General features: G+C 38.4%; 1 protein-coding gene and 1 long non-coding RNA gene across 2 annotated transcripts in view; one reads left to right on the forward strand and one right to left on the reverse strand.

Annotated features, from left to right (window-relative positions):
• Positions 1–1,913: 1,913 nt before the first annotated feature.
• On the forward strand, positions 1,914–9,712 carry MMP3 (matrix metallopeptidase 3). The gene is made up of 10 exons (XM_003253051.3): positions 1,914–2,081; positions 2,609–2,853; positions 2,946–3,094; positions 3,229–3,354; positions 4,906–5,070; positions 5,247–5,391; positions 6,256–6,389; positions 6,789–6,948; positions 8,102–8,205; positions 9,291–9,712. Exons 1-10 carry the CDS (start codon positions 1,977–1,979, stop codon positions 9,389–9,391), a joined length of 1,434 nt encoding a protein of 477 aa, XP_003253099.2. The 5' UTR covers positions 1,914–1,976; the 3' UTR covers positions 9,392–9,712.
• The window catches only part of LOC105737593, a 58,666-nt gene continuing 52,907 nt past the window's right edge, over positions 8,752–14,510 (reverse strand). Inside the window, exons 6-8 of the long non-coding RNA XR_001113286.2 lie at positions 12,619–14,059; positions 11,957–12,069; positions 8,752–9,079 (exon numbers count right to left, since the gene is read on the reverse strand). This is a non-coding gene — a long non-coding RNA (uncharacterized LOC105737593). The remainder of the gene's footprint in view (positions 9,080–11,956; positions 12,070–12,618; positions 14,060–14,510) is intronic.

The following is a 14,510-nucleotide window of genomic DNA, read 5'->3' on the forward strand; positions in this document are numbered from 1 at the left end:
GCATGGCCCATTTTGCCAATCACATCTTAACAGTTGGAAAAGCAAACACATTATCTATCAGGCTTTCCTCTAAACTTTAAATATGTTTTATAAGTTATAACTCCAGAGAAAATTTACAAAGGATAAACCTTAATCTAGAAGGAATTAGAGCTGCCACAGCTCCTACGCTTTTAACCTCTCAATATTTTATCTGTTGGGCTCCACTGTTTCTTCCTGGAATTCACATCACTGCCACCACTCTGTTCTCCTTGTCCTCATATCAGTGTGGCCAAATATTTTCCCTTTATTTCAATCAGGACAAGACATGTTCTTTTTTCCCCCTCAAAGGAATGGAGAACCATAGGATACTAGTTTTAAAATGTCTTTAGGCAAGGTGCAGTGACCCATGTCTGTAATCCTAGCACTTTGAGAGGTTGAGACAGGAGAATCACTTGAGCCCAGAGCTCGAAGCCAGCCTGGGCAACGTAGTGAAACCTCTGTCTCTATTTTTTAAATAAAATTTGAAAAAGTCTTTAGACAGAACTTAGTCTAAAAATGAAGGCTTAAATGTGATGTATAGCCCCCTGCCAAGTGGCTATCACCTGTGTGGGCATGTTCAGTCATAGGGATCTTATTGCCACAGAGAAATCCCTTTAAACTTATTGGGTAAAATCTCTCCAATGTTTATTAAGAAACACACAAAAAATAAAGCAAAGAAGAAAATGCAAAAGAGATGTAAATGAGAGGAAGCAAAATGGGGACTTATTAAAGGTCTAATAAATGCACATTTGTATCCATCATTCTACTGAGTTCTTACTCCCAAGATATTCTTCCCTTTAGCAAACAAATAAGCAAGTCAGCAAAGAAAGAAAGAACAAACAAAATGTGATCAGGGAAGCGTTGAGGAGATGGATGGTGGCAGGTGGCAAAAGGACTATAAAAGTTTTACAAAATGTCTTCCTCTGAATATGTTTAGAGTCTTGCGTTCAAGGATTTATTACACACCAATAATGTGAGCAACACTTTACTTGACAAAGAAACAGAATAGAAAGGAAAGGAAGAAAACAGAAGAGCTTGAGGAGAGAATTTAGGATGGATTCTGTTCTTTAACTTCAAAGCATCTGCTAATTTGAATTTAGGGAGGAGGGGAAAAGATTGAAAGAGAATAAGACACGTATAGAAGACAAGGACAGAGAGAATTTCAGTCCAGTGAGCAATGTAATTCATTTCAATTCTACAACTATTTATGGAGCAGCTACATGGGCCCATCACCCATTAATAAATTGGGTACAGAATTAAAACCAACCCAAAGGGAATATACTTCCTTCTTTTTCACAGACCCTCTTTGTTCTATACTGCCCATGAGGTTTTCCTCCTCAAGAACCAGCAAATCCAGCCACAGTCAATAGCAGGCATTACAAATCAGATTCAAAAAAATAAATCACCCCTTCTAAATTTCTTCTAGATATTATCTTCTATGTTTTGAGTACAATTGTATACAGTACAGACTATAGCTATATATGTACACTTTCCACTTCTTTTATTTGCTTTTATAATGTCTTTCTTAAAATAAAACTGCTTTTAGAAGTTCTGCACAATTCTGATTTTTACCAAGTCAACCTACTTCTTCTCTCAAAAACACAAACATAAATTGTCTAGTGAATTCCAGTCAATTTTTCCAGAAGAAAAAAATGCTCCAGTTTTCTCCTCTACCAAGACAGGAAGCACTTCCTGGAGATTAATCACTATGTTGCCTTGCAAAATTGGGAAGGTTGAGAGAAATTAGTAAAGTAGGTTGTATCATCCTACTTTGAATTTGGAATTTTTGGAAATGGTCCTGCTGCCATTTGGATGAAAGCAAGGATGAGTCAAGCTGCGGGTGATCCAAACAAACACTGTCACTCTTTAAAAGCTGGGCTCCCGAGGTTGGACCTACAAGGAGGCAGGCAAGACAGCAAGGCACAGAGACAACATAGAGCTAAGTAAAGCCAGTGGAAATGAAGAGTCTTCCAATCCTACTGTTGCTGTGCGTGGCAGTTTGCTCAGCCTATCCGTTGGATGGAGCTGCAAGGGGTGAGGACACCAGCATGAACCTTGTTCAGGTAATTAACACTAACTGATCTGGCCAGGTGGGGAGCTTCCACAGTAAGCTCAAACCATTCCATGTGTCTTAAAACCCACACAGAATGGTTGAGCTTACTGTGTAGGAACAGTTCAAGAATAGAGTTATAGGGTGTTGGAAGTGGAAAAGGTCTCATTATCACACCATTTGGGCTTCTCCTCTTATGTAGGAAGAAACAAAGGCCAGAAATGTTAGGTGTTTTCTTAAGATCACACAACACCATAGCAGTAGCAGCACTGGGGCTTAAGGCACATGAATAACAAGTGGAGAGTGGATGAACCATATCTTGCTTTGGAACAGCTTCAGTTTTTTTTTTTTAATGCAACGTAATTTTAGCTAAATATTTATGTTGCTAGTATCATATTATAAAATTTGGCATTATTTCAGCAAACTAGAGAAATACTCCAAATAGATTAAGAAAAGTGAGCAACTGCAAAAACTTATTATAAATAGACAGCTACAGTAAAAATTGTAAGAATGACCTAAAAACTATACTTATTCTGTTAGAAATATCTAGAAAACTACTACGACCTCGAAAAAGATGTGAAACAGTTTGTTAGGAGAAAGGACAGTGGTCCTGTTGTTAAAAAAATCCGAGAAATGCAGAAGTTCCTTGGGTTGGAGGTGACGGGGAAGCTGGACTCTGACACTCTGGAGGTGATGCGCAAGCCCAGGTGTGGAGTTCCTGACGTTGGTCAATTCAGAACCTTTCCTGGCATCCCGAAGTGGAGGAAAACCCACCTTACATACAGGTAATGGTTCAGAGAGGTTTTCACATAAGATTGGAATTTTATAAACTATATCATAGGAGAAAATAGCATCCGCTTCAATTTTTCTCCTACAGGATTGTGAATTATACACCAGATTTGCCAAAAGATGCTGTTGATTCTGCCATTGAGAAAGCTCTGAAAGTCTGGGAAGAGGTGACTCCACTCACATTCTCCAGGCTGTATGAAGGAGAGGCTGATATAATGATCTCTTTTGCAGTTAGAGGTAAAAAAAAAAAAGCAAAACAAAATAAAAAATATGTGAAGCATATCCATTCATCTATCTGGTGGTGGTGTACTGGAAAAGGCCCAAAAGGGATCCTCATTATGTATCTTTCCAATAAATTTTTTTCCTACTAGAACATGGAGACTTTTACCCTTTTGATGGACCTGGAAATGTTTTGGCCCATGCCTATGCCCCTGGGCCAGGGATTAATGGAGATGCCCACTTTGATGATGATGAACAATGGACAAAGGATACAACAGGTTAGTTACACATCTCTCAGAATGATTTTGGCATTAATTTTTTTATATGTAGAAATCTCTTAATAACCAAGAATGCTCAAGAAATGAGATGTTCTGGATTTTCCAGTAGATCAGAGATCAGCAGAATATATTTTTGTTTTAATTATTATTGAAAATATTTTCAGATGCTTTAACAGTTTTCCTACATTGGTAAGCACAATATAGGAAATATCATTAAGTATTTCTTTAATGACTGTGGATCTTTGTGATCTAGGGGTAACCATTATTAAGAAAAATTTCTCATATCAAAATGCAAACATTCAAGGGATAGTATATTGCACTGAATCTACATTAAAATGTGCTCTGGATGTTGCTTATGTAATTTCCTCCATTTACTTCTTTACTCTTCAAACCAGAAATCAGAATTAAATTTCAGAAACTGAGATTCTCTTTTTTTTTTTCTGGCTGAGGCATTATTTTAGTACATTTAGGTTAAAAGAAAATTATGGGCTTGTTCTGAAGGAAAAGACTGACTCTCAAATACAACGTTCAAACTGTTTAGGTAGAAGAATGTTGCTCAGTTTGTAACTGCATATTTTGGGGAATGACATCCAAAGTTTTCCAAAAAATCAGCTAAAACAATTAACACTACTTCCAAAAAAATAGAAAAACAATTAATACTATGTCTGAGCTTTAATTGGGATTTATAATGAAAATGTAAACCTCTGTAGGACGTACAAATGTGAGTTTAGTCCTGGATAAAATTCTTGATTTGGTTAACGAATTCTTGTAAAGAAACCTTCCTGTAAACTCTCAAATGAGATTGTTCCTAGCATCACAAGTTACACAAGTAATACTAGCAAAAGTAATATAGATTTACTTACTATATTGATCATAATTACCCAAGGCCTCCCAATTTTAGCATTGCAGGTGTTTTTAAAAAATGGAGGAAAAAATTTTGAATAAAGCCAGTGTTTATGTATTCTAAATCTGTTGTGTGACAAATGCTAGACATGATTGGGCATACTGTGTTTTAAACCAATTTTGCAAATCCTATGACATATATCTTTATTCATGTTTTTAGTCTCAACATGTACTTCATGATGATGAGGCTGAGACATTATGAATTAATATGAATATAGTTTCCTTTAACTGAGACTGCAAATGGCAAATGTAAATATATTAAAACTGTTTAGCTTTGCATTGACAAATGAAGGTAAATATTTGATACGCTAAACAAGTGGGTTCATTCCATTCCTGAGTACAAGAAAAGGGACGTGGTTCTTCTGGAGTTAATATGCTCGTGAGGCTGGGGGTGGGTTTGGGGCTGTGGGGGGCAAGTGGATGTAACTGGGAAATCAATCTCAAAGATTGATTTCAGGTATGAGTTTTAAAATACACTTAGCTTTCCATTAAGTGTGTAATTAGTCAATTGTTCAATTAACCAACAAACAAGGCGTAAAAGGCCCTGTGTGGTTCCAAGAAGTAAAATCCAATACAATGCACAGCAGACCTGTATAATGTACATGTATTTAAAAAATAAGTAACTATTGTTTTTGATTTCTTAAATAGGGACCAATTTATTCCTCGTTGCTGCTCATGAAATTGGCCACTCCCTGGGTCTCTTTCACTCAGCCAACACTGAAGCTTTGATGTACCCACTCTACCACTCACTCACAGACCTGACTCGCTTCCGCCTGTCTCAAGATGATATAAATGGCATTCAGTCCCTCTATGGTGAGTGACACTGGGGAAATCAGCCATTGTAGTTTTGCAACGATGGTCTTCAGAAGAGCTTTCAAATGCTACATAAAGTATTTATGATTTAGTTCAAAGCACCGTGAGAATGTTTGGAAAGCATACAAATGGGCATATATTGAAACATATCACATTTCCCCTAATGTTCGCTTTAGGACCTCCCCCTGACTCCCCTGAGACCCCTCTGGTACCCACGGAACCTGTCCCTCCAGAACCTGGGACGCCAGCCAAGTGTGATCCTGCTTTGTCCTTTGATGCCGTCAGCACTCTGAGGGGAGAAATCCTGATCTTTAAAGACAGGTCAGGTTGAAAAATTATATTTTCCTACCATTTTAATCTACAATGATTAGAAAGGAAAACATGCAGAAACTTGATAGAGATTCTTAAACATTTAAAACAAAAACGTTTCTTCTGAGCTTGGGATCATTTAGATCTGGTGCTGCCTTTTCCCACATTTTCCTAAAATTGTCAGGTTCATTTTTGAAGGCACAGGCTGATCTGGTTCTTATCTTCTAATTGCTGTTTCCAAATGTCTTAAGTCATGGTTACTTTTCAAAAGGCATGAGTAGATCTTTCGAATAATAATTTTATTTTTACTGCCTTTAAAAATGACATCAGGATCAACATTACATTTAATCAAGTAATTTACTTACTGATGGATCAATATGCACATGACAAACATTCAAAGAGCACAAATGAGAAGAAAATTAAAAATTTTAGTTCCCAGTTCTCCCTGTATTCATCCAGAGCCAAGACTCATTGTGCATCCTTCCAGAATCTTTCTGCACACATACAAGAATATATTTATACAGCACATACACGTATACACACACTGCCTAGCTTTTGGAAGAGGGTATAGCACACACACTGTTTTGCACACATTGCAGGTAATTAAAGCTTATGCTGGGCTAATTCATTTGCACGATAGAATAATTTTTCTTTCATAGAAGACATTACTCTGGAAATCTATGACAGGAGACTCACTGCAGTCTTCTGAAGAAAAAGGAAAGAAATTTTCTAATGGCAGTATACCTGATTTCTATCTGTCATCCAGCCTAGAAGATGAGAGAATGGGGGAAGCTGGGTGAGGCAAGACGGTGAGGAAAATATTCTAAAGGTGAAAGACTGTTTTTCAATTTACATTTCTTTTTACATATATTTTAGGCACTTTTGGCGCAAATCCCTCAGGAAGCTTGAACCCGAATTGTATTTGATCTCTTCATTTTGGCCATCTCTTCCTTCAGGCGTGGATGCCGCATATGAAGTTACTAGCAAGGACCTTGTTTTCGTTTTTAAAGGTAATTATTGTATCATCATTTGTTTAACTTGCCAAAGTAAACCCTCTCATAAGAAATTGAACAACACTTTAATTTTCCCTACTACAAGTTCTGACTAGTACAGTAGTTAAAGGTAATGAAGAAATAACCAGGGCTGATATCATTGTATTTATATTTTATAGATGATAAAAATAAAGACAAGAAGATAAATTACCCCGAGTTGTAAATTCTCTCATTTGACCTTAGATCATTCATTCAGTCTGCAAATTTTTGTGAAAAGCCCACTGTGAGCTGGTGACTAAATCTAAAATTTGGGCTACTACTTTACCATGAAAATCAAAGATGCTAAAGTGTATTTCTAAAGCTAAAGGGCTTAACTGTTATAGTTCAATATGACTGTGAATTATTTATATTTAACAGGAAGTCAATTCTGGGCCATCAGAGGAAATGAGGTACAAGCTGGATACCCAAGAGGCATCCATACCCTAGGTTTCCCTCCAACCGTTAGAAAAATCGATGCAGCCATTTCTGATAAGGAAAAGAAGAAAACATATTTCTTTGTAGAGGACAAATACTGGAGGTGAGATGCAAGAGAAACGACTTTGTATGGAGCCTAATTAGGGAAATTAGTTTCTTTTTCTAAGGAAATCCCCCACCCCAACCTTAGGCCTGCTTCTTTCTTAGTAGGAAGGATGGGACTTCAGACAACTGTGGGAAAGTTCTTACTTTAAAACAGCAGCACCTTAGGCTCTCCTGCTTTCAGTCCCAAGTGCAGTTGGCTGGTGCTTCCCTTGGTGCTGTCACCCCACCTGCCTGCCTGGAGCCCCCTCTTCTCTCCTCAACCTATTCAAATCCTGCCCATCCTTCAAGTCCTGGCTCAAGTCTCATCACCTCCATGCAGCTTTCTCTCGTGGACTTTAGACCCATTGGGAAAATGTTCTGAGAACCCAGACCACCATTTAGCATTCCCTTCCCATTGTCTTATAGTTTGGCTCACTGTCTCACTGTGTGTTTGTCACTGTCTCATTGTGTGTTTGTTTTGTCTTCCTAACACTACTATATGATTTTCAAGGGCTACCTCGAACCTCACCCATTTGTTACCTCTACCTGATAATGATGGCACATTTAAGAGATGATGATCAATAGCAGTCCGGTTTATGGATACAACCCAACACTCACAGACAGGTTGATTCCTGGGTCATTTGGCCAGACTTTGAGACATCGAGGCCGACCATCTGCTATCCAGCCAATGGGCTAAAAACACACTTACTGTGCTTTGCTTCTAATCCTAATCCCTTTTCCCAGGAGGCCACCATAGAAGACTTAGATGTGCAGGGGAGGGGATGGCAGGTATATATGGGCCAATTGTGGTAGGGAATTAAAATTGCATTTTAGATATTGATTCAATTCACTTTATATATATGTTCACACTTTCATGTCTTTGTGACAGAAAGATGATTAAGGTTCTTTCTGTCCAGGCTTAAGAAATATGATGACAAACAGCATGTGCTACATACAGCAGGACGCTGCCCCTGTTCCGGATGGAGATATGGCTTTCAGAACTCTTTGCAGTACCATTAAAGTCACATATTTCTATAGTCCCAAATATGCTTGGCATTTATTTGCAGTACTTATAAAGTTTAGTAAAATTGCACATTAAACCTAACATGATCTAAGATGTTTGGTAACATGGCCTCTATGCAATGCTGAGCTGTTTCTTTTACTTGGTACAGATTTGATGAGAAGAGAAATTCCATGGAGCCAGGCTTTCCCAAGCAAATAGCTGAAGACTTTCCAGGGATTGACTCAAAGATTGATGCTGTTTTTGAAGAATTTGGTAAGAGGATACTTACTGTGTTGGCCATAGAGCACTTGAAACATTTTATATCAGAGGGAAGAGGAGCATTGAAACTTTTTAATAACAAGTGTTTCTTAGGGCCAGTTCCCTCCTCAAAATTTTGATTCGCCTACATTTGTACTCATTATAGAACTACTTCACAAAATAACTTGTTTGGAACCATAAAGATAATTACACAAATCTCGCTACTTTATCTTATACATGCATATAAAACCGTGCATATAAAATCAAAGTACTCGAGTGTCACTTACTCACATCTCGAGCTAACAAGTGAAGTCAAGCTCGACTTTCAGATTACCATGTTAGCATAAAAATCCCATCAAGTGGTGTGGCCAGGTTTAATATTGGTTAGCTGGCCTTCTCCTCCACCCCATCTTATTGCTGCTACTAATTCCCAGGGAGATTTTTTGTCTGTCTTTCCTGAGTTGTCAGTCATTGCCCATGCCAGTCATTTGCAAATACTTACCTTTCCATGTGCCCAAAGTTTAAAAAAAAAAAAAGATTTTGTTTCTACTCAAGGTAAGTAAGTGGAGGCTGATGATCTTTATTGAAAGGTAACCTGATCACCATGTTTGCAGAGCACTAAAGTGTCCTCTGGTGTTTTGAAATAGTTGCTGTGCTTCCTAGGCTGCAATGCAGGGAAAAGGGAGGAGGATTTTTGGGGAAGAAAGAAATAGGTGATTAGAGTTTCCAAGCAAGTGGAGAATTTATCTGATTGGAAGCAGAATAACCTTGTAACCTGGAACCTGTCTCTGTTGTCAGACAGAGCTGGCACGGAGTGCTGTCTCCATCCTTCCTTGCTGAGTAACCTTGAGGAAGCATCAAAATCTGTCTAAACCTCAACTTGCTCAATCTGTAAATGGAGTTAGACATACAACCTCATAGAGTTGTTGCAGAAATAAATGAAAATAAATTCACGTAACAGGCTTGGCATAGTCCCTGACATAAAGTAAAATTCTATAAACACTTTCTATTTTTAGTTCTCTATGATTCTGAGTTTTGTATATTGTCAAATGTCTTTATTTGGAAAAATATCTTACTATTTCCCTTGTCTGTATTTGCAGGGTTTTTTTATTTCTTTACTGGGTCTTCACAGTTGGAGTTTGACCCAAATGCAAAGAAAGTGACGCACACTTTGAAGAGTAACAGCTGGCTTAATTGTTGAAAGAGATATGTAGAAGGCACAATATGGGCACTTTAAATGAAGCTAATAATTCTTCACCTAAGTCTCTGTGAATTGAAATGTTCGTTTTCTCCTGCCTGTTCCGTGACTCAAGTCACACTCAAGGGAACTTGAGCGTGAACTCTGTATCTTGCCGGTCATTTTTATGTTATTACAGGGCATTCAAATGGGCTGCTGCTTAGCTTGCACCTTGTCACATGGAGTGATCTTTCCCAAGAGAAGGGGAAGTACTTGTGTGCAACAGACAAGTGACTGTATCTATGTAGACTATTTGCTTATTTAATAAAGATGATTTGTCAGTTATTTTATCTTATTGTTGTGTTTGTTTGTTTCAAGGGCAAGTTGTTCTCATAATTTGGGCACATTATGGGCTGAGCATGCTCAGCCAGTAGACTAGAGTCTCCATGGCTTGGGGTTCACAATGGGTTCCAGAACTGCAGAGAATCTACCAATTGCCCTCCTCATGAGCCCTGCAAACAGGATGCTTATTTCTACCACCTAGACATTTTATGTGTCCTGACATGCCTAAGGCAAAAAATCTAGAGGGGTTGTGACATTGTAGAGCAGGCTCTAGGAAAAACTGTGAAGGGAATCTTGTAATTATAGCAAATTGCCTCATTTGCACACCTCATTTTACAGGGTGAGGAAATCAAACTTGTTTTTCATATTTTCCTTTTACTTATAAATTCCCTCAGTACATGTCCCTCCCCTGACCTAGCAAGCAAACTTCCTCATATCTACCCAATTCACATGGTAAAATATACTCTTTTACTCATTTTGTATCTGCCTGTGCCTGGAGGTAAATGCCCATTGGCAAATGACGATTCTAACATTGGTTTATCATCCATAAGTAATGTCTCTAGCACAATGCCTGGTACATGGTAAGAGCTCATTCCATTTTTAACTTATCCATTCATCTGAGAGTAATTTACAAATCATATTCCATATGCCAGGCATTATGCTAGGTTGCAGGCATAAGAACTTGAAAATAATGGACACAGCCCCCTGCCCTCATTGAGATTATAATCCAGCAAAAAGAACACATGCAGATAACCACAAATATAAATATGCAATTGTAAATTTCATGAGAGTTATAAAGGGAAAAAAATAATAGGAGGATCTATTTTGAACCAGATGGTTTTAGAACTTTTGAGGGAATGGCACTGAAGGAGGTTTTGAAAGGAGGTGTGGAGACTAAGTGGGGAGATGATGGCTTGGACCACATGGGCACACTGGAGAGTTAGGAATGAGAGTAGACTCTATAGATATGAGATAGATAACAGAACTGGTGATGGATTAGATATGCAATTTGAGAGAAAAGGAAATGTTCAAAGTAAATCCTAGGTAGCTTGCTTGAGCATAACAGCTGATGGTGACGGCATTTACTGAGATGGGGAAAGACTTGGAAAGAAGAAAGTTTGTGAAGGAAGGGCAAGAATTAGGATGAATTTTTTATGTTTGCCGATTTTTGAAATGTGTTGGAGAAATTCAAGCACCCATAAGCTAAAGGAATCTGAAATGCAAAAGAGACACACACATATATATGAAACATATATGTATATGGAAGGTTTCAACATTGAGATAATTCTTAAAGCCAGAAGTATGGGAGAGATCATATGGGGAGAGTTTAAGATAAAACTAATGAACAGCAACATTTGGTCAAAATTTACAGCATTTCTTTGTTTTTAAAATTACCTAATTTTATTTATTTCTAATAGTTACTACCTTAGCCACAACACAAAATCCAAAAGTTAAAAGACATTATGCAATATAAACAATTTTCCTCCCACCCCTGTTTCCAACATCTAACTCCTTTTCTCAGAGGTAACCAAGCAGATCTTTCTTGAATCCTTCCAGAGCTATTTTATGCATACCAAGCATTAATATAATCTTTCAAAATAAAAATGGTACCATGCAAAATTACGCTGTCTTGCTCTTTGATTTCTTTCACTTAATATATCTTGGCAGCTATTCCACATTAGTACATGTAGAATTGCTCTATTCAATCTTTTTTTTCTTTAGGTGCACTTAATTTAATATCAAGAACACAATACAAAAGGCCCAAATACAATGAAAAAACACATTTGTCCATTAACACCAATGATAATGCTCTTTTAGCACATGCCTGCTGAATGGAATGGGGATTTAATAAAGTTCACTCCTGAAAAAAATAACCCAGTGAGTCTCACCACAGCCAACATCCTTAACTAATCTGGTTGTGAAATGAATGTTTATAATGCTTCAAACAGCTTAAACCTGAAGTTTGATACCACACCTTCATGTTTGCACAGTTCTCAATAAGATTATCTACAGTATTTACAACCATTCAAAGGCAAACCATTGATTAAAACCACATTCATTTAAGACTCAATAATTCCCATAAATAGGTACAATTATTATGTATCAATAAAAAAGAATCAAGTAATATAGAGCCTCAAATTAAATGGTTAAATATATGAACTGCTTACACTGACAACTAATATTTGATTTTCTGTGTCTATTTAAGGTTGGTTCTTAGCAAATAATCCCTTTAAAGGCAAAATTCACCTTTTTTGAGTTTTGACCCAGCATTTCAACAACAATGATTAAGTCCACAGTCTTACTGGCAAAACCAGTATGTTGAAAAGTCCTCATTTAATGTCTAGATAAGTTCTTGGAAACTGTGATTTTAAGCAAAGGGATGCATAAGGAAACCATTTTTACCATAGGCTAATTGATATAAACAAGAGTGAAATTTCTGTGGCAAATTTCTAAGTCACAAAAACATCACCAAACTTTTAAATAAAGACCAAAACACTTCTAAATAGTAAACACTGTAGGCCCAGCACAGTGGCTGACGCCTGTAAACTCAGCACTTTGGGAGGTCAAGAAGGGCAGATCACTTGAGGTCAGGAGTTCAAGACAAGCCTGGCCAACATCGTGAAACCCAGTCTCTACTAAAAATACAAAAATTAGCAAGACATGGTGGCATATGCCTGTAATCCCAGCTACTCAGGAGGCTGAGGCAGGAAAATCATTTGAACAAGGGAGGCAGAGGCTGCAGTGAGCCAAGATCACGCCACTGCACTCCAGCCTGGGCAACAAAGTGAGACTCCGTCTCAAAAAAAAAAAAAAAAAAAAAAGAAAAGAAAAAGTAAACATTGAAATAAATGTGAGTTATGCATGTATTTAAGAAAAATTAATAAAAAACAAGTAAGATAATTATTTACCTTCTTGTTCCAGTTCAGAGTGTTGAGTGGCTGGAGCCCATCCTGGCAGTGCTCAGGCCAGCCCTGGATAGGACTCCATTCCATCATCGCAGGGCGCGCTCACACCCACTCACACTCACCGGACTGCGACCATGTAGACAAGCCAGTGAGCCTCATGTGCACAGCTGTGGGACGTGGGAGGAAACCAAGTACCCAGAGAAAATCCGCAAAGACACAGGGAGATCTTGAAAACTCCACACAGACCATGGCCCTGACCGGACATGGATTTTTTTTCTCTTCGACGTCATAACTAACCCATGTTATTTGAGGACCTGCTGTTTAGAATTTCTAAGTCACTATGCTCAGGGGTAAGAGCAATGCATAGTCCATTTTCCATTTTACTGGAATTTATGTTCAATACATGATTTAAAGTCTCCAGGTTTTCATTTCTCCAAACTGTCCAAAGACATTGTGTGCCTTAGGACCTTGTTTCTCCCTCAATTGCTTCAAACAGAAACATTTCTCAAGTATCTACATGTTCCCAAAGAGGAATTCTTCAGAGGTGGCCGCTTCTTTGGGATGGTGCAAGCCTACCAGGCCTCTGAAGCAAAGCGGATGGGGAGGGAAAGAACTGAAGTGCAAGGTTCATTGGTAAGTTTCACATTAACCATTAGGAGCTGGGGAGTATAAGAATGTGGCTTTTTTTCTTTCCTCTCAAAAAGTCTGAGTGTTGGTGTAGAAACGTGTACTTGGCTGTCCCCCCAGTGACTTTCGAGTAGTGGGACTGTCAGGGAAGCCTTGACTGAGAATATGACTGGAGAGTTTACCTACCAGGCGTAAACTTCCAGGCACTCTGTTCATTTTGGGCTTGTTCCAGTTTGTCTTCAGTCAGGGCCAGATCACCTTTCATTTTTAGGAAAACAAGTTGATGGCTTGGTCTACCATAGTTGATCGGGCCACGCTGGGCCACAGATTTGCTGGAGGTACTAAATTCGGGTAGGGCGCCTCGTATCTCCTGCCTCTTGTCTGCTGGTCGCATCGCAAGGACGTTTTCCCCGCGCAGACTCTTGCTGCTGTTGCTTTAGTTTTCACTGAGGTTAAGGTCAGCGTTCTTGCCTCCAAAGCTTGCGCATGTGTTTCATATTGTTTCCACTTTAGAATTCATTTATCTCGTGCCATCCATTTGAAGTTTCGCTCAGTCTAACCCTTTGGGGAAGAGGGTTTTTTGTTGGTCGTCTTGAATCCGAAGAGTCGCCTTCCAGATGCGGCCATGGTCACCCACCGCCAGCCCCACCAGGGAGGAAAGGAGAGGGGGCAGGTCGCCAGCGGAGCCCGATTCGTCGGACCTCGCCCTGGCTCTTCCCCGGAGTTTGGCGCCCCTCCGCGGCCACGGGACTCTGCGAGCTCCTGCTTATTGCACCAGCTGCGCTCAAAGGAAGAAATACGCAGCTCATTCAGTCACCTACTGGTGATTCAATAAATACATTTATACATTAAATAAATGCAAAAACCAAATAAATAAAATGTTAAAATAACAAAAAATAAAATTAATCTGAAGTAAGTGTAAATATTAAAAGAAAATAATTTTATAACATTTGAATATATTTATATAATATTTAAAATTAAAATATATTTAAGATAAAAATAATAAAACAAATCAAATAAAATTGTGTGCATCAGTAGATTATTTTCAGTATTCAGTGTATCAGTAGCCTGTTTTTTAATATTTTGCTGTGATATCCAACGCTACAATGAATATCCTGAAGCACACTTACATATTGGATGGAAAGTCTAACCTTCAAAGGCTGAGCAGAGACAGAGGAGCAGGAAAACTATGTGTTGGATTCTCCAACATGAGGGCCACTGATGCTCTTTATAACAGCAGCGTTGGTGAAGTGACGGAGCTGAATTCT

The sequence above is a fragment of the Nomascus leucogenys genome, chromosome 15 (assembly GCF_006542625.1).
Source record: "Nomascus leucogenys isolate Asia chromosome 15, Asia_NLE_v1, whole genome shotgun sequence".
NCBI lineage: Eukaryota > Metazoa > Chordata > Mammalia > Primates > Hylobatidae > Nomascus > Nomascus leucogenys.

What these genes read in the sequence shown, in the direction of transcription:
- MMP3 (XM_003253051.3), top strand. Translation starts at nt 1,977, where the DNA reads ATGAAGAGTCTTCCAATCCTACTGTTGCTGTGCGTGGCAGTTTGCTCA. An exon ending in TGGCATTCAGTCCCTCTATG is followed by an intron (nt 5,071 to 5,246) that starts GTGAGTGACACT and finishes TGTTCGCTTTAG; the next exon opens with GACCTCCCCCTGACTCCCCT. An exon ending in CCTTGTTTTCGTTTTTAAAG is followed by an intron (nt 6,390 to 6,788) that starts GTAATTATTGTA and finishes TATATTTAACAG; the next exon opens with GAAGTCAATTCTGGGCCATC.